At 32.7% G+C, this 21,495-nt stretch overlaps 1 protein-coding gene across 1 annotated transcript; it reads right to left on the bottom strand.

Moving 5' to 3' along the window:
* Window positions 1-3,602: 3,602 nt before the first annotated feature.
* Window positions 3,603-5,450, bottom strand: LOC145168963 (alkane hydroxylase MAH1-like). Its single transcript, XM_079087601.1, has 2 exons — window positions 4,232-5,450; window positions 3,603-4,149 (listed from the first exon to the last, which is right to left on the bottom strand). The coding sequence occupies exons 1-2, from the start codon at window positions 5,435-5,437 to the stop codon at window positions 3,829-3,831; spliced, it is 1,527 nt and encodes a 508-aa protein (XP_078943727.1). The 5' UTR covers window positions 5,438-5,450; the 3' UTR covers window positions 3,603-3,828.
* Between the last annotated feature and the right edge of the window lie 16,045 nt (window positions 5,451-21,495).

Raw genomic sequence — 21,495 nt, 5'->3', positions numbered from 1 at the left:
ACAACTTACAACGACTACTGTGTCTATAAATCAGTTATAGTAATTTTGTCATTGATTCTCTATGTCGAATGTTATAAAATAGTCATAGTTACGATGTTTTATATGTCTGAATATTAACATCGGTCATGATAAGTAATACAAATATGACCGTAAGCTAATATTAAATCCTTAATTTTAATAAAATGTGTGTCCTTATAATACTTATGATCATGTTCCATTTAATTTTGTGTCTCTATACGATAGATAATAGTCACCAAAATTGATTGTTTTTGTTACCATATATTAACAAATCGTCACTTATGAAATTAATTACATGTGACTATTTAGCGAACATGGTCATGTTCACCGTAATTATATGTTTGCAAAAGAAACCCAATAGTCTTACTAAACATTAAACTGTGTGACAATTTATTAGTAAAAACTCACACTAATTTAGCATGTGTGTCGTAAGTTGGTGATATACAAACACTACAATTACTAAATAATTGTGTCTACTGACGGTTTAACGCCGCAATACTGGATAAAATGATTCATTTTAGCAACAAAATTCTCTACCCAATAGCCACACTTTTATAATACGGTCACATTTTTTCATATCATACGGACACTACATTTTAAAATGACCATAAAACTCATACAATTGCATCACCCTCCGTCACACTTTGAGTGAAAATATAAAATGTCACTATACACATATGGTCACACTTTTATGGTGTGTCCGTAGGTCATTTTTGTATTAGTGTTAGTTACGATAATAAACACTTATTCCAACATATTATTAAATGGATTATTCTACCTTTTAATTAAGAGAAACATCCAATACAGTTCGGATGTTTTGGCAAGTTTACATTTTAACCCCACGATATATTTTTTATGAAAAATTCTGAAACCAGATAAAATGTTGCATTATGGCATTTTTTCACCTTTTCAACAGATAACTTTGAGATGGGACTGCGAAGATAGAAAGGGTGAATATATGACGTGACATGCCACTTCATGCCATGTTAGCATCTTATGTTTACTAGAAAATGATAGCACCTAGGAGGAGAACGAGCTTACCAGGAATCGAACTTGTAACATCATAAACAAGGTAGGCGCTAGATGGAGTTACTTTTTTTTTTTTTTTTAAATATTTGTTGAGTAATTGTATACAGTATTTATAAAAGGGGCTTTTTTTTAACTTATGTAACCATATATATATATATATATATATATATATATATATATATATATATATATATATATATATATATATATATATATATATATGGTTACATAAGTTAAAAAAAAAAAGCCCCTTTTATAAATACTGTATACAATTACTCAACAAATATTTAAAAAAAAAAAAAAAGTAACTCCATCTAGCGCCTACCTTGTTTATGATGTTACAATATATATATATATATACTTATATATATACTTATATATATATATATATATAGGATTAGGTTCTATGGAAAATAAATATTTAGGGCATCAAGTTAGGAGCCAACGAGCAATTGACACTTGTCCAACTATAGAAGTTATTGAAATTACGAATTTACAAATTTAGTCCATGTTAAATTTACAAATTTAGTCCATGTTGTTTTCTTAAAATTATATGTTTATTTAGGGCATCAAGTTAGGAGCCAACGAGCAATTGACACTTGTCCAACTATAGAAGTTATTGAAATTACGAATTTACAAATTTAGTCCATGTTAAATTTACAAATTTAGTCCATGTTGTTTTCTTAAAATTATATGTTTAGTCTAACTGTATTTGTTTTGATCCGGCAACCAACCCCTCTTCTTCCTTCCCGTTTCATTTTCCCTTTCCACTTCATCATCCTCGTCCATGAAGAAGAAACCCAGAAAAAAATCTAAACGATTAACAAAATTCATAAAATCAAAATACACTGAGGGAAAAGATTAGGTCCCACCACAACCTTTTACCAGATACAACATCTAAATGTAAAGCTAGAAACCATTTCATCTTCTCTGTAATTCTCCATATTGAAGTTCCAAATTCAAATCACATATCTCAAATCCAACTCCCACCCATTACACTGAGTTCCTTGTACATCTCTATCTTCATCTTTCATGTTCATTTTCATCAATGATTTTTGAAAGAACACACATACTCACTAGAATTTCAAAAATTGATCTTCAAGAAAACACATGAAAATACACATACATCAGATGAATAAAACCTATAAATCGTGTTCATCTTTCAGAAATTCCAATGAAAAAAAAACCTTGAAATCGATATTTGTACCAAACTAACAAAAACCAAAGCCCTAATTTTCTGAAATCGATATGCAAGAAGGACACGATCTGGGGGGGGGGGGGAATTCAATTACATCGCAGGTTTACGAACATCTCATTCTCCACGCTACCCAGTGCCCTACCAATGGTTAAAAGAAACAGATTTTACAGGAGGGTGAAGTTGATGAACAACGAAATCTAGGGTGGTGGTGGTGATCGATGTTCTGTAATTATTACAATTTTTTAGAGTAAGGATTTTAGATCTAGTGTTTCGTTATGGTTAGTGTCTGAAGTTGGTAAAACACAGGTGTAGGGAGATTAAAGGCAGTTGTGTGTGGTGGTGCAGGTATGTGAACATAGAGATGCAGGAGAGATGGTTGAGTATTTGGTGGTGCTGCATAACACGGTGGTGGTTCCGGCGACTTTGTCCGGTGGTCCGGTGTTTGTCTTCAAAGAGATGCAGAGAGTGTGTCGAAATATCAATATGGAATGTTTTGGGTGGGGGTGAAAGAATTGTTTCAAATTATGCCGACTGTTTATTCATTTCGATTTAATTAGTTTCTTTGATTTGATTGGTTTTCATGGACGGTGGCTTTAATGCCTTTTCATTCTATTAATGTTATGTTGAAAGAATTGAAATAAGTTTTGAATTAGAGATGATTTTCATTTATTAAATCAAAATTAACCTTTAACCATTCTAATTTTAAGTTTTCTTTGAGATTGATAAAAGATTAAGGATTGACAGATTTGGAGAAATATTCTAAACCATAGGGACCATTTGTATAATTATTTTAAATTTAATTGTAACCTAATATTTATTTTCCATATAACCCTTCAGTATAACTATATATATATATATATATATATATATATATATATATATATATATATATATATATATATATATTAAATTGCAATTCAATTCATAAATAAAAAAGTTTAACTTAATATAAGTTTTGTTTTCTCCAATCTTTTGATCCATATATTGTCTTTATACATTAAAAAATGTTTTATATTTTTCTATTTAAACGTATTATTCAATATAAGTTTTATATATTTAAATACGAATTAAATACGTCTTTTAAATGTATATATACTATGGAAAAATTAGCTTCTATTTTACAAACACCCTAAAACTACCCTTAACGACCTTTCTAAAAAGCAACGAATTTTTTATAATATTACAAATTTACCACCGTATTTATTTTTGAAATTGATCTTGAAAATGTAATGACAAGATTATTTCTTATTTTTCTCAAAATTAATCGATTTTCGCGAAAGATTGTATGTGTTTGCACCCATGGAATAAGTAAAAAATAGATACGTCATAATTAATAACACGAAGTTTATTTCACTACTATGCTGTACATTGTACATATAACACCTTCTAGGGGTTGCACACTTTTATACTCACCAAACCATAAAATCATATAAACTATCGGCGGTTTATTTTTTAAACCAACTTATTTAAATCTTTATAATAAAAGCCATACTTTTTCCAAAAAAATACTAAGGAAAACACCATATGTTCTTTTACTCATTTTTTTAACACGGTGGTTAAAAATCAATTACCCTTACACGACGTCAAGCCCATCTACATGCAACCCTAACCTTGAGTCCATGTTTCATGTAAAGAATGACTGAAACATTAGGAGCCACTACGTGACCTTCCTCCATTTCGAACTTGTAATTGTGCAAAATGGTCGCACCTACGGCCTTTATTTGAGTGAATGCCACTTGTTTCCCGATGCAAGTCCTTGGGCCAGCGTTGAACGACAAGAACTTGTATGACGGCTCATGCCTTATCATCTGCTTGTCGGAGATCCATCTCTCCGGCTTGAACTCCCAGCTATCGTCCCCCCAAATGGTTTTCATTCTCCCCATTGCATACAAAGAAAACATAATCTGCAAATTAAGGTATGCAAACACAAGCGCCTGTGAACACACATGCATTCAGCTAAATCTATGAAGAAGTAAGTAATGCTACCTTCATATTGGGATAGACCCGATGGCCACTAGGAAGAACATCAGGTTGAACCGGAGCCTTGTGCTGGAATGGAACAGGCGGGTATAGCCTTAAGGCTTCGCAAAACGCGGCATGTAGATAAACCAACTTGTTAGTTTCCTCTGTTTCAAAAAGTTTAAAACTTTCCATTTCAGAAGTTGGGATAATCGCATTTATCTCCTCTCGAATTTTTTTCTCGACGTTTGGATGGGTGATAACGAGCCAAAGGAACCATGTTAGGGATGAGCTTGTTGTGTCCCTCCCTGCAATCATCAAATTCAAGATCGTGTCTCTTAAGAACTTATCATCATATTTGAACCCCTCACCGAAGCATTCGGGCTCGCACGTTATCAATGAAGTCAATATGTCGATACCCTTTGAGTCATCTTTTGACACGATTCCTTCACTCAAGTCTTTTCTTTTTCTTGAAATGAGACCTCCTATCACATCATCTAAGGTTTCCCGTGCCTCCTTCAGTTTCTTCTCTTTCCCAACACCTAGCCACCTTTGTAGCTTCCACACGTTTTTTGGAAGGATGTGACGTGAGAAGATGGCTTCTTCAGCTTCGTCCATGGCTCTCGAGAACGGCACATCTTTGAAATCAACAGATAAGCAGCCAGGGTCGTATCCAGTTACGAACATGCAAGTAGTGTCAAAGGTTAGCCTTTGAAACACATCTTGGATGTCGATCACAACCCCTGTTGACGCCACATAGTCAAGAACGGGAATCAAGCCTTTAGCAACTTTCTCCCTGTTCATCTTAGCAATGAACCGTAGAAAATACATATTGCTAATTAAAGTATTGATAAGTTTCCGGTGGCTCTTCCACAACTCGTAATCAGAATTGAAAATTCCGTCGCCGAGAAGTTCAAAAATCTCTTTGAACTCCTCGCCTTTTGGGAAATTCAAGAAGTTGGAGCTCATGATGTGGTGGATATCGGCGGGATCAACGGTGCCCAACATGTCCATGTGAAGGAACCTTGGACCTTTGACCAAGAAAGTGCCGCCGGTGCGGCTGAGTACATGGATACACAGGTCGTGGATCCTGCTGACACGACGAAGCAGTGCGGGAAGCATCCCTACCAACGGCCACTCAAATATCATCGCGTGCCGTTGCCGGAAGACAGAGAGACAGTAGTAGCAGATTGCTGCGAGGATGATCTCACAGTAGCCGAAGGGAAGCACCATTTCTTTGTGTGGTTAGTTATGTGGGAGAAGATTAGATGAGCCGATGCGTAGTATTTGTATAGGTGATGAAGTGACAAGCTTGATTGGTTGTTGCGTGATATGTACTGACGAGTCATAAAAAAGGCAATTTTGTTTTCTGTATAAAGTTACCAACTTAAGCATGCAAATTATATTTTGAGTTTAATAAAATCACAATATTCATAAAACTCTATCAAAAAATTTCTTACCATCTATTCAAAATCGAATAATTTAAATCTAATTCATGCCATATTTAACAATTAAAATGTTTTTTTTATTTAAGAACTGAATGTTCATCGAACATTGAACACCAAAACATGATATTTTTTTATTTAAGAACTAATTTGAGGCCACTACCATCCTTTGTTATGAGCCCACCTTCCTTGTTCTTCCATTTTTTTTTATCGTGGATTTTTGTATTTTAAGTTTTAGGATCGCTTTCTTTATATCTCATTTCTTAGTTTTCATTTATTTTAAAATTTAATACGTACAGAGCCAGCCGATTCGGACCTCTCTTAATATCTTATTTTGTAGTTTTCATTTATTCTAAGTTTTAACACCTACAGAGCCGGTTCGGACCTCAATGGGAGGCCAAAGCTACCCTTCTTTTGGTTCTGGTGAGTTCTGACTACTTATCTCTAATATAGGCCCACTTTCCTTATTCTTCCATTCATTTTATTTTTATCTTAAAGTAGATTTTGTATTTTAAGTTTAGGCCCACTTTCTTTATATCTCATTTCTTAGTTTTCATTTATTCCTCATGAAAAAATATTTTCATTAACCTTTGATATCCATATATTTATCTAAATACAAAAACATGCCAATGTAAACGAAATCATTTCGTTAACGCCAAGTTGGTTTTTTGAGAAATATAAAAAGCTTCTATTGATATTTTTTATGCGAAAAGAAAAAAAACCAACATCATTCAATTCTCTTAGCCAAAGTTATTTCATTCCCATCATGAACAACAAGTTATCCTCTGTCTACATAAAAATCCAACAGATAATCACGTCCTCTGTAAATTATCAACGACTTTGAACGGTTTCTATGATAAATCATAGGACCCATAAAATAACCAATTTACCCTTCACCAAGTTTGTTATATTTATGCTTATGCACTCGTAATTTAACTTGTTTTATGTTATTATATTTGATCGTAAAAAAGATGAACCTACTATTATATATTCATGCATCGGCCTCTCCACATGACACTTCATTGTTTTTTTAATAAACTACACATTTTAGATGTTCTTAAATAATTTTGTGTCATTTAAATACTTAAATTATTTGACTTGTATAGAATACAGGATATCTCCAGAAAAGTCCAATATTTTGGGTAAATTTTTAATAAAGTCTTAAATTTTATTTTTTGAATAAAAAAGTCCTTACTTTTTCACATTTTGAATAGAAAAGCCCAAAAAACCGGCTATTTTATTCACTTTAGCCCTTTTTGACCTGTTCAGCAGGTCATGAGACCAAATTGTTAATTTTTCGAAAATAATGAGACTTTTTTGCAGATTTCGTCAAAATTTTATATAATGTATAAACATATTTTTTACATATCTATATCTATTTTTACGTATTTGTGTATTTTTTATGTTTTTATATGTATATATTTACTTATTTTTATGTATTTTAAATGTATAAACGTATTTTTTACTTATTTATATATATTTTTAAGTATTTTACATATTTTTTTATGTATTTTTATGTGTTATTTTTTATGTATTATGTAGTTCTATGTATTTTAACGTATTTATGTATTTTTTAAATCTTTTTATATAGATATTTATGTATTTTAAATGTATAAACGTATTTTTTTACGTATTTATATCTACTTTTAAGTATTTTGCATAGTTTTTTTTATGTATTACGTATTTATGTATTTTTTTAAGTGTTTTATATAGACGTTTTTGTATATTTATGCATTTTAAATGTATAGACGTATTGTTTTACGTATTTATATGTATTTTTTTAAGTATTTTACATATTTTTGTGTGTTTTTTATTTATTATGTATTTATATGTATTTTCGCGTATTTATGTATTTTTTAGTTTTCTTATATAGATGTTTATGTATTTTTATGTATATTAAATGTTAATTGTATTATTTTTACGTGTTTATATATTTTTTACGTAAAAATAACACAATTAAACATTTAATATACATAAAAAATACATCAACATCTATATAAGAAAACTAAAAAAAATACATAAATATGCAAAAATATATATAAATACATAATACAAAAAAAATACATAAAAAAACACATAAAAACACACAAAAAATATGTAAAATACTTCAAAAATACATATAAATACGTAAAACAATATGTTTATACATTTAAAATACATAAATATACAAAAACATCTATATAAAAAACTTTAAAAAAATTCATAAATACGTAATACTTAAAAAATATGTAAAATACATATAAATACATAAATATATACATATACAATACATAAAAAATACATAAAAATACCTAAAAATAGATATAGATATGTAAAAAATATGTTTATACATTATATAAAATTTTTGATGAAATCTGCAAAAAGTCCCATTATTTTCGAAAAATTAACAATTTGGTCCCATGACCTGGTCAAAAAGGGCTAAAGTGAATAAATTAGCCGGTTTCTTGGGCTTTTCTATTCAAAAGGTGAAAAAGTCAGGATTTTTTTATTCAAAAAATAAAATTTAGGACTTTATTAAAAAATTGCCCAAAATATTAGGACTTTTCTGAAGATATCCCTATAGAATACCATTTTCTTTTGTTATTTGTTTTGTTAATAAGATAAAATAGAGAAGGATAAATGTCACTATAGCCCATTCAACTATCGTTATTTATCCTATTTGGTCACTAAAGTTTTTTTTTTTTTTTGCTCAATATGTCATTAAACTTACAACTTACATTTCTATTAAGCCATTTTCGTTAGTTTTTAATAGATCTTCCGTTAACCAGTTATTATAATTTACAAGAATGGTCCCTATGATTTCAATTTCTTTCATGGTTGATCCTTTACTAGCATCGTTCGTCAACTGCACCACTACAGTTCTTGAACATGTTGTAAAGTTGCTTGTTCTTGAATATTGGAGCTACCTGACCCGTTTTTTTGTCTTCCAGTCGATGTAAAGTTGCTTGTCTGAACCCTATGGATCTTTGAAAGCTCACAATGTCACCAGCTTTTAAGTTATTTTCCTTCACGAATTGGCTCCAACCTTTGGTTAAAACGTACCTCTGGCTACTATTCAAGTATGAGTAACGAAATCACGAAATCTCCATACTTTCATCCCGATGTCTTCGAAATGTAAAAGAACTCATTTGGAAGTGCTTCCGCTTTGCAACGGGAAGTGCTTCTTTGCGTGCTGCTTTGGTATCACTAACTGGTTCAGTTTTCCGACGTCGTTGGGGATGACTGTCTTCTCAAAACATTGTTCCCGGGCGTTGACCAAGTTATCATCTGATCATAGTAAACTTAGACATTTAGCTATTTTATAACGATTAACTATAGCGTTTTTTTAATGACAAAATTTTAGTTTGCAACTAGCAAGGAGTATTGGGGTGACGTTACGTCAAAATCAGGGGCGGATTCAAGGGGATCCTGGGGTAGCCCGGGATACCCCTCAAATTTTTTTCGGTAGTGTAATTTTTGTTTATGTATCCCTAAATTTTTTTCGATATAGTGTATATATACGTATCCCTCCATTTATAAACACAAACAAACAGTTGGTCTGTTGGTTAAGGTGTTGGCTTATTGAAGGAAAGGTCTCAGGATCGATTCTTGCTTCTTAACCTTTGTTTACTTTTGTTTTATTTTCTCAACTATTCTATCCCACATCGCTAAACACATGTAAACTCAACCATTTTTTTCTATTATATAAACCTATTATGTTCGTGTTTTATTTGATATCTACTTTGAGTATAATTCAACTTCATGTTTATATAACAAGACTTGAGGTTTGCTAATGATTCGTTTAAGATTTTGGTTTAAAACCGAAACCGAACCAGGGAAACCCAAGTACCCTGGAAAATAAATTAGGTTACCTTAAAAAAAAATTGGGATACCCCTTTACTTTGAACCTAGCTCTGCCACTGGTCAAAATCGAAGTGCATGCATTGCTTTCGTAACCTTAAAAATGTAAAATGCGGTTTTCAAGTAGTGTAGTTTTACATTTTTCCAGCGATTCGGTTTTAAGTGGTACGTTTTTTGGTTTTAAACCGTACAATAAAATTGTGCTGTGGTGTGATTCTAAAATCGGTCGAGACTAGAAATAAAACATTTTTTGATTAATTTTTAGCATTTAGTACTTTACCTAGAACGTTTTACCTCTTTAGTCCACAATAAAATTTTTTAGTAAACTCATATTCTTGCTCCACAAACACAATCATAGCCAGACAGACTAATGACCTCTTATGACTTATAATGATCTATTTGATATTTTCATTCACCAATGAAAAAAAACCATCGTCTTAAACATCTAATAACATAAAAGAGTTTTAAACATCCATAATACCATTAAAATTATTGTGGCGTTGTTCGGTTTTGAGGGTCAGTTTCTATAATAAAACCCAACCGCACCGATTTTGATCATTTTTGTCATATTAAAAATCAGACTGTCGGTTTGTGCATCCATTTCTTATCAATTTCGGTTTGTTGCAGGTTTTTTGGTGTTTTAGATCGGTTCGATTTTTGTTCACCTATACGAAGTAGGGGTGTTATTCGGTTGGTTTAATCGGTTATTGGTTTGTTTGGTCCGACTTAATTCGTTTTTTAGTATAAAATATTAATTGGAAATGAAATTGATAAAGATTTGATTTGATCGGTTTTTGTTTTAATTTGTTTGGTTATTAGGTTTGGTTTGCGGTTGAATTTGAATAACATATGATAAACATTCATTCACTTAGATAAAGTGGAAACTATGTTGGATCAATATGCTCAAGAATCATTACTGAGTGACATTGCTAATAACATATGATCTTATAGGGTCACACCTTAATCAAATTGGTACTTATTGAATATTTATTTAATAATTTGTTGTTAATAAATAAATTCAACTCTTCTATTTAATTAGAGAATAATTATTGTTTTATTAAAAAAAAAATAAAAGAAACCACAAACTAGTCATTATATGATAAGGTATCGCATAATAAGTCATATACAAAGTTTTGGATACTTTGTTTAACTATGATTAAGTTAGTGAGTCACTCTACCATGGTTAGTAAACTTGGAGACAATTTTTGTCTTTTGCAACCCTCATGGCAGAAGTTAGTAGGAGTATGGGAGGTTGCTTGTCAACCTCCAATCTCTTGTCTCCTCATGCTTGTTTTACTTTATAATACTTTAGATTATTATAAGGGGTTTTCTTTACCTTGCATGGGATACTTAAGGAGAGTGTCTTGCATAAATGTTGCTAGTTTTTTTTCCTCTAAAGGTCTCTCAAAACACCACAAAAAGTCATGGATTTTCCTTCTTCTTTCTCTCTCAGTTTTTAAGTTTGGTTTGTGATGATTTAGTGCATCCTTTGTATCTTCTTTTAGTGCTTCTTTGTTAAGAACTTAAGGCTTAAAGAACAAATTCTTACAAGAAGATATCTAACAATTTTGGTACCTTATTCTTGGTGGTAGATATTTATAGAGAAGTTCAAGCTTCTTGTTCTTTCCATCTTCATCAACACCCTAAATCCAAGAGGGTCCAAAGGCTTCAAAGGTTGTTATTTCTAAACACCCTATGGTTGTCTTAATATCATTCTAACCTCTTTAAAAAGATCCTTGATGGTTTGGTTTCGTTATATACTTGAAATTTACTAGAAATGTTTATAGCTTCCATTGCCGGTTTTTGTGAAAAACAAACTATTTTATGTATCAAAACCTATCAGTAGTATCAGAGCGATCTTTTAAATGTCAGAATGATTTTTCATGATATGAGAATCTTTGGTTTTAGGAAAACAAACATGAATTTCCTTTTGGCTAAAGAAATGTTCATATTTCTTTTCTTTGGCAACTTGTTAAAAGTGTTTATTTTTTATATAACTATTTTTCCATGTATTTTGGTTCTATAAAAGTTGCCTTAGAAAAACGAAGAGTTGTTTGTTGGTATGTTTGATATGTTTTTTGTGTATAAACAAGTCATTAGGACATTTGTGGTTGCTATTTATTCATATGATGATGTAATAGATAAATATGTGTTATTTCGTTTGTTTTTTTTCTATATGTAATAAATTAGTTTTATACTAGTTGTATTTTATTGAATAAAAATGTAAAAAGATGGAGCTTGAAGATATTATGAAGATATGAAGACATGGAGCCTTTTGAAGACCTTGAAGTATCCCATTAAGTCCTTTAGGAAATGACTTAATATTTGTTGTGATGACTCACAATAAATATTACTAGAAAATGGTATTGTTTATACACTTTAAAATGCATGCTTGTGATGTTTATTTTGGTTGTTATAAAATGTTGTATGTATGAAAATATGTTTGCCTTGCAAAAAACATTTTCACACATAAATAACATCAAACTTGGGGTTTAGAGTTTTATGTAAAAGTTTCCAACATAAGATGTCAAAAATTGAGTTTTTGATAAATAAGAGTTTTAAATTTTTAGAACTCTTAAATAACCAAACTTTTAAATATATAAAAAAGATTAAAATATTTTTTAAACTTAATCTAAACTCCATAACTATATAATAAAAAGTTGTTTTATTAAAAAGTTTGAAACCGGTTCCAATCGTTATAACGTCGAATTAAAATTAAATATAAATTTTAACCGATAAAATTGTATATAAAATTAATTCAACTTTATGATTTTTGGAACACATTAAATGTACCATGGAATATTTTATGTATGAAATATTCATGACACGAAATGTTTTAAAATGCTAGAATAATAAAACATTGATAAAATCCTTTATTTTCAAAACTTAAAATTTATGTACTCCACTTAAAAACCACTTGAGATTTTTGTGCAATTCTTGTGGATTTTAGGGTCATCTTATTCATTTGGGTTGTCAAAAATAGTCAAGGTGTTTTATATTTATATGTGGGATAAAGATCACCTAACCATTTGTGAAATATAACTCACATGTTTTTTAAATGGATGATTTGATCAATTTCTTATGTGATAAAGATCACCTAAACATAAGGGTTTGGAGGCATAGATGGGATGAACATGCCATTAATGTCACACCCCAAAACCGGAACGGCGGAATCAATAAGGGGTGGAGGACGTCATGTTTAGTATCACGAGATATGTATATGGTAAGCAAGTAATGAACAACCATTTCATTTCGAAAGAAGGTGTTTACAATGTGTGTGTTCACAAAACATAGAATTCATACACAAATAACAAAACAAGACTTGAAGCTATAATGCTCCATCTTCTGAATTCCCAGCACGAGCACTTGTCTAATAGTCCCCTGAGAATACAAGTTATTTGAAAGAGTTGATCAACAATTAAGCTGGTGAGTTCATACGAGTTTAGTGATGTAAGTAAGTTGTAAAGTGTTGTTGAAAATGTAGATGTAAAACGGTGTTGAAAATGTAGTTTTAACATGTAGTTGTAAAATGTTGTAAGTTGTAAGTTCTGTTTTGAAAAGTTCGCCTGTTCCTCTAGAAAATCCTATATTTCCTACTTTGATGGAAGTTTAAGTAAAATGACACTACAACCCTTTCTATGGGTACTAAGCGGATACGGGTTATATAAGACTCAAAGTAAACAAACAATCGATTGTGCGCATCTGCCCTAAGCTCACAACCAAACGAGGAACAGAAATTAAGGCGGATAACACACATCCCATTGGTTGTTAGATCATCGTCGTATATAACCCTAGTGTAAGCACTTGTTACTCATGGAGTTAATTGTAATGGTTCCTTTATATCTAATGAAAAGTTCTTTAAGAAAACCCATATTTCTTATAATAAAATGATGACCACAGTGACTACTTTTATAATAGCTTAGTTTATACTACTATATATAATCTAATTTCAGATAGAAAGTTAATTGAGTGAATCTGACCTAAGCCCACAACCAAACGAGGAACAGGGAGTAAGGCGGAAAGCACACATCCAACTACCTATTGGGTATTAGTTTTATATATAAACATGGTTTATAAACTAAGGTATTATAGAGTTACTCACCTAAGATCCTTTAAATTGTACTGGTTTAATAAAATGGATTAAACCCTTTACTGGGAAGTTTCTAGTTTTGTATACCAAAAGTACTGATTTTGGAAAGTATGTTTTTGTACTAGAAAAACTGTGCTTTGACTTTGTGTCCTATAACCTGACCCATACCTGGTACCCTTATGATGACTTAATGTATACTAAGCATACATATATATATATATATATATATATATATATATATATATATATATATATATATATATATATATATAGAATCGGGTAGAAATATAGATTGGGTGAATTCGTTCCAAGCCCACAACCAAACAAGGAACAGGAAATGAAGCGGAGAGCACACATCCTATTACCTGTCGGACTCTATTGGTATATATATATCCTGTGATGTATACATTAAGGAATCATAAGACTAGCATTATGGTCCTTTCTTTTAAACGTAGCCTTCTACCAAGGCATCTTCTGCTATGTGCTAGACTCGACTGTTCAGTTTGTCGATTGTAAAAATGTATATTTTCCCTAGTTTATAACTATCTTGACTCAAAAATAGTTTGAGTTTGACTTTCAAGTGGTAATGTCACTTTATGAAAGTAATGGGAAATGTAAGTACACAGTTGTCGTTTATAATGACATGCGGATGTACTAATAACCTAAAAACATATTTGTTTTATTACGGTTATAATGTGAAGGATATAACCCCTACTAAACGCTCTCCCTGTCAAGAGATTAAGGGAACCAAACGCGACCTCTGCAAATTCTTGCAAGCCGTGTAATTCAAATTAAAGTATATGATCATGTATACCCAATATAACTATCACCTTTTGTTTAAAACAATGAGTTAGTGATTCATTGGTATAATTAGATCTTGTATGTGTTCTCATGCTATAGCAACCTAACTTGTTTGTTTTGTACTGTATATTGTACGTTCTGTTTGTTTCTAGTAATTGTGTGTTCTCTCTGTATGGTATTGTTTGATTCTCTTCACTATCTGTTATGTATGGTATTGATTCTTTGTGTGCTTCATTGTACTAGAAGTAATGAGTAGCATTCTCCTAAACTATACCTATTATAGCTTACTAATGTTCTACTTGGACTGTTACTGGAAAGACTCGTTTATCTACTAAGTTATGTTTGTACTTTAAAAACAAAGTTTTGTATAACTAGAAAGTAACATAACTTTAAAAGAGTTTTGAAATGTTTTGACGACTTATAAATGACATAAGTAACATTTTGAAAGATGTTTATAACAAACATATACACAATTATCATTGTGTTCAACTTGTATTCCCCCCTTAAAACAGTTAAAACAGTTAAAAGATTCATTACGGGGTATGAACTCAACTGATGTGGGTGATTCAAACGGGTATGCGTGTAAGGGTGAGAAGTTCCACGAATGAAGTCCCGAGACACAATAGGTCCTAAATGACATACAAGGACACATATTGACATGAATATAGTGTTTATAAACAACTATATGAAAGGAAACACCTTTCGGGACTAGGAAACACCTTGATCAAGTGTTGAAATCACATGTGATTCAACAAAGGAAAGTGAAATGGCACTAACATGAGTTTACGGTTTAGGGTTTACGGTCCTAATGGGTTTATGGCCGTAAACCCATGGTAACTTCTACCATTTGGTGTTTTAAGGTCTGACAAGTCAAGGTTAAGCATACTATGATCAAGTCCAAGCCTTAGGAAGTAATTGTGGCACCATTTCACCACTGTTTAGAGTTTACGGCCCATGGACCATTCCTCATGAGTTTACGGTCGTAAACTCATGGTAAAACATGGCTAAGTGTTGGTTTGAAAGCTATGGATGCCTCAAGGACTTTTGCTCTATACTTGTATGAGGAAGACCACCTCAAATGAGGCTTTTGATGAGTTTATGGCCCAAAGGGGTTTACGGCCGTAAACTCATGGTCATTGTGAACTTGAGTGAAGTTTAAGGTCCTTCAAACATCAAGGAAGCGTTCTGGGTCACTTGCCTTGCATCCTATAGGGTTTATGGCCCTAATGGCCACCAAAAAGGGGTTTACGGTCTTGGGAGTTTACGGCCGTAAACTCCCTTTGATCTTGTGTTCTTGATGTTTCCAAGTCTCTAAGCATGGATACTAACTAGATATGAAGTATAGGGAAGTGTACTTACGATCTAGAAGCTTCAAATGGTTGATATTGGCCAAGAACACTAGTGTGTGTTCTTGGTGAAACTTGAAGATCTAAGAAAACATGATTTTTATGGATGAATCATGAGGATGAAGCTAGTTAAGAAGGATTATCAACAAACTAGAGAAAGAACACTTACGATATTTGAAGATCAAGCATGAAGATCGGGATGATACTTGAGAGAAAACTCATGTGTTCTTGAAGGGAAAGTGAAAGAATGAAGAAAAGTGAAGGAAATGAACTTATATGGAGGAGTTTACGGCCTACATGAGTTTACGGCCGTAAACTCCATGTTTACGGTCGTAAACTCCATTTGATGGAGTTTAGGGCTTGATTCTTGTACTGTGGCCTTTAGCAGATAAATTCCAACACTTATTCCTTAAGTGTACTAGGCCTAAACTCCTTAGAAAGACCTTTAACAGGGCTAGACTCAGTATTAATGAGTTTGGCACTCATTTGAGTTGATTGACTGGGCTTTAAAAATCAAAATTTTTTCGGGGTTGTCACACTCCTTCAGTCCCATTAAAGGACAATGGCTGGCAATTGGTGAAGTCCTTGTAGGAGAACTCTCTCGAGCGCACGAGGACCTCACCTCGAGTAGAATCAGTAGGCGTTCCACCTCCATTGGTACTGATGGAGTGATATTGAGCCATGGCTGTTGCCACAGCCATGGCCACTGCAGCGTTTAGAGCTGCCATATCTATTTGCGAAGGAGGCGTCGTTGGAGTTATCGGAGTAGTGCATCTGTTAGATCTGCGAGGAGGCATCTTTGCTAAAAGAATACAAAGATGAGACGAAATAAGTCTAAAGCAATGGACACAAGCCGAAAGCTGAAAAGACAAGGTTATCCTAGTTCTGGATGTATCGGGTCCTGACTTCCACAGGGTTCTAGAAACAATTCATAAAAGAGTCTATACCTAATAAACTCTATGAATTTGAAATAACTATCCTCGAATGAATATATGTTTCCTGAATAACTGTTACCAGCTGCATGTAAGAAAATAATCTCAACATATAATGTGAGCAGTGTTTCCACTCGCTCATTAAATTAACCAGATTATTATTTATTAGTGTGACGTGAAAGACGTTTTGGTTACTTCGGCTGATCCCTCTTTGAAAACTTCTCATGAACTTGTTCTTGTTCCTCCTAGACTCTTCTATTGTCTATTATGAGGAAGTGGTTACATCTATCTGGGCTTGTCGTGCAAGAATGAAAGTGACTAAAGAATCTATGAGCTTTAAGGTAACTTTATGGGGTGATCCTTACGGGGTCCTCCTATAATTGTACAATGTATACAAGTCTGTATATAATTGAAGATTAAATAGACTTTCGAATAAGTGATCCTACTCCAAAACTACACCCTTAAGAGGAATGGATAGCGAAGCGTAGACCACAGATTCTAAGTCTATAAGATCTTGATTATATATAAAACTTTAGGAATATACCTTTCAATATTATAGATCTATCCGTAAGGGTCTTTTAAGTTATCACATAAGTTATTTATATGGACTAAAATACTCCTATAGTATTTTAACGTAATGTAGTTGGTATGTTCTAAAGTCGTTATCGCGCTATCGTATCATAGAATACTCCTATAGTATTCTAACTCTAAATGTATTTGTTCTGGTGTTCTCTTGACTGGTGTTCAGGTAAGTTTTAACAATGTTGCAACACCACATCATTCCCAAACACATGTCGCTCACATCTCGAATGAATATAGTTGATAAGGCTATATTGATCCTAGCTATGATTACATAACTGTTCAGGTTGACGACAGTGCCTAACCTTTAAATACTTTAGTTTTGTTCTCCTCGTGACACTAGTTCTATTATGTACATGTATAAGCAAGTAGGTATATTTTTATAACCTATAGTTATATTCTAAAAATATATCCTTATCCAGAGCACTTAAGCCCCATTGTATTTATAGTTGTATATCTTTTATCGGCTGATATACTTAGTTCACTATACACAATGCTCTGATACAATCTGTCACACCCCAAAACCGAAACGGTGGAATCGTTCATGGGTGGAGGACGTCATGTTTAGTATCACGAGATATGTATATGGTAAGCAAGTAATGAACAACCATTTCATTTCGAAAGAAGGTGTTTACAATGTGTGTGTTCACAAAACATAGAATTCATACACAAATAACAAAACAAGACTTGAAGCTATAATGCTCCATCTTCTGAATTCCCAGCATGAGCACCTGTCTAATAGTCCCCTGAGAATACAAGTTATTTGAAAGAGTTGATCAGCAATTAAGCTGGTGAGTTCATAAGAGTTTAGTGATGTAAGTAAGTTGTAAAGTGTTGTTGAAAATGTAGATGTAAAACGGTGTTGAAAATGTAGTTTTAACATGTAGTTGTAAAATGTTGTAAGTTGTAAGTTCTGTTTTGAAAAGTTCGTCTGTTCCTCTAGAAAATCCTATATTTCCTACTTTGATGGAAGTTTAAGTAAAATGACACTACAACCCTTTCTATGGGTACTAAGCGGATACGAGAGTAAACAAACAATCGATTGTGCGCATCTGCCCTAAGCTCACAACCAAACGAGGAACAGAAATTAAGGCGGATAGCACACATCCCATTGGTTGTTAGATCATCGTCGTATATAACCCTAGTGTAAACACTTGTTACTCATGGAGTTAATTGTAATGGTTCCTTTATATCTAATGAAAAGTTCTTTAAGAAAACCGATATTTCTTATAATAAAATGGTGACCACAGTGACTACTTTTATAATAGCGTAGTTTATACTGCTATATATAATCTAATATCGGATAGAAAGTTAATTGAGTGAATCTGCCCTAAGCCCACAACCAAACGAGGAACAGGGAGTAAGGCGGAAAGCACACATCCAACTACCTATTGGGTATTAGTTTTATATATAAACATGGTGTATAAACTAAGGTATTATAGAGTTACTCACCTAAGATCCTTTAAATTGTACTGGTTTAATAAAATGGATTAAACCCTTTACTGGGAAGTTTCTAGTTTTGTATACCAAAAGTACTGATTTTGGAAAGTATGTTTTTGTACTAGAAAAACTGTGCTTTGACTCTGTGTCCTATAACCTGACCCATACCTGGTACCCTTATGATGACTTAATGTATACTAAGCATACATATATATAGAATCGGGTAGAAAATAGATTGGGTGAATTCGTTCCAAGCCCACAACCAAACAAGGAACATGAAATGAAGCGGAGAGCACACATCCTATTACCTGTCGGACTCTATTGGTATATATATATCCTGTGATGTATACATTAAGGAATCATAAGACTAGCATTATGGTCCTTTCTTTTAAACGTAGCCTTCTACCAAGGCATCTTCTGCTATGTGCTAGACTCGACTGTTTAGTTTGTCGATTGTAAAAATGTATATTTTCCCTAGTTTATAACTATCTTGACTCGAAAATAGTTTGAGTTTGACTTTCAAGTGGTACTGTCACTTTATGAAAGTAATGGGAAATGTAAGTACACAGTTGTCGTTTATAATGACATGCGGATGTACTAATAACCTAAAAACATATTTGTTTTATTACGGTTATAATGTGAAGGCTAGAAGCCCTACTAAACGCTCTCCCTGTCAAGAGATTAAGGGAACCAAACGCGACCTCTACAAATTCTTGCAAGCCGTGTAATTCACATTAAAGTATATGATCATCTATACCCAATATAACTATCACCTTTTGTTTAAAACAATGAGTTAGTGATTCATTGGTATAATTAGATCCTGTATGTGTTCTCATGCTATAGCAACCTAACTTGTTTGTTTTGTACTGTATATTGTACGTTATGTTTGTTTCTCGTAATTGTGTGTTCTTTCTGTATGGTATTGTTTGATTCTCTTCACTATATATTATGTATGGTATTGTTTGATTCTCTTCACTATATGTTCTGTATGGTATTGTTTGTTTCTCTTCACTGTGTGTTTGACTCATGTATGAACTGACTCTTTGTGTGCTTCATTGTACTAGAAGTAATGAATAACATTCTCCTAAACTATACCTATTATAGTTTACTAATGTTCTACTTGGACTGTTATTGAAAAGACTCATTTATCTACTAAGTTATGCTTGTACTTTAAAAACGGAGTTTTGTATAACTATAAAGTAACATAACTTTAAAAGAGTTTTTGAAATGTTTTGACAACTTATAAATGACATAAGGAACATTTTGAAAGATGTTTAATAACAAACATTTACATAATTATCATTGTGTTCAACTTGTATTCCCCCCCTTAAAACAATTAAAACAGTTAAAAGATTCATTACGGGGTATGAACTCACTTGATGTGGGTGATTCAAACGGGTATGCGTGTAAGGATGAGAAGTTCCACGAATGAAGTCCTGAGACTCAATAAGTCCTAAATGACATATAAGGACACATATTGACTTGAATATAGTGTTTATAAACAACTATATGAAAGGAAACACCTTCCGGGACTAGGAAACATCTTGACCAAGTGTTGGAATTACATGTGATTCAACAAAGGAAAGTGAAATGGAACTAACATGAGTTTACGGTCATGGGTTTACGGCCCAAGGGAGTTTACGGCCGTAAACTCACGGTCAAACATGGCTAAGTGTTGGTTTCAAAGCTAGGGAAACTTTAGGGACTTTTGTTCTACACTTGTATGAGGAAGACCACCTCAAATGAGGCTTTTGATGAGTTTACGGCCCAAAGGGGTTTACGGCCGTAAACTCATGGTCATTATGGATTTAAGTGAAGTTTAAGGTCCTTCAAACATCAAGGAAGGGTTCTGGGTCACTAGCTTTGCATCTTATAGGGTTTATGGTCCATACATGCTTCAACATGGAGTTTACGGCCAAGGAAGATCTTGGGCCGTAAACTCATGATCTTCATGGGAAAAGGCATGTTTCAAGTCTCTAAGCATGGATACTAACTAGATAAGAAGTATAGGGGAGAGTACTTACGATCTAGAAGCTTGAAATGGTCGGTTTTGGCCAAGAACACTAGTGTGTGTTCTTGGTGTTCTTGGTGAAACTTGAAGATCTAAGAAAAGAATGATTTCTATGGATGAAATCATGGAAGGATACTAGATTAAGAGATGTATCTACAAATCTAGGAAGAATACTTACTTATATGAAGATCTTGGAAGGAAATCTTGATGATACTTGAGAGGATTTGAAGAAAATCGGCCAAGGAAAGGAAAGAATGAGAAAAATGGCCAAGTATCATCTATATTCCCTTGAGTTTATGGCCACATGAGTTTATGGCCATAAACTCATGGTCTTGTGGCCGTGAACTCATTTAGATGAGGTTTAGGTTTGCTTTGCTACGCTGTGGTTCTAGTAGGTACTTTCTAACACTTATTCCTTAAGTGTATTAGGCTCAAAACTCCTTAGAATGACCTTTAACCGGGCTAGAACTCAATACTAATGAGTTTGACACTCAGTTGAGTTGATTGACTGGGTCTTAAAACCAAAAATTTTCCGGGTGGTCACAATTAAAAACAAAGTAATGTTTTTTGGATCCCATTAATCTAAGAATTACATAATAGTTGTAATTGGTTATCGCAACCTACCGATCAACAAAATCACTTGTGGTGTGTGTAACGCCCGTGTTTCTAGGCTAGGCACTAATGATGATGTAATAGTCTAGGTCAACCTTTGTAACTTGTTTTGAAATAATAAGATGTATTATTTGATTAATATGTGTTTTATGCTTAATTATTATAATTTAATGAATTAAGGGTAAAAATAAGCAT

The sequence above is a fragment of the Lactuca virosa genome, chromosome 4 (assembly GCF_052849685.1).
Source record: "Lactuca virosa cultivar CGN04683 chromosome 4, Lactuca_virosa_CGN04683_v6, whole genome shotgun sequence".
NCBI classification, from domain to species: domain Eukaryota; kingdom Viridiplantae; phylum Streptophyta; class Magnoliopsida; order Asterales; family Asteraceae; genus Lactuca; species Lactuca virosa.
This window is presented reverse-complemented; position numbering and strand designations above follow the sequence as displayed.

Coding starts and splice junctions, on each gene's coding strand:
- LOC145168963 (XM_079087601.1), bottom strand. CDS start 5,437: ATGGTGCTTCCCTTCGGCTACTGTGAGATCATCCTCGCAGCAATCTGC. Junction 4,150..4,231: donor GGGTCTATCCCAATATGAAG/GTAGCATTACTT, acceptor CTTAATTTGCAG/ATTATGTTTTCTTTGTATGC.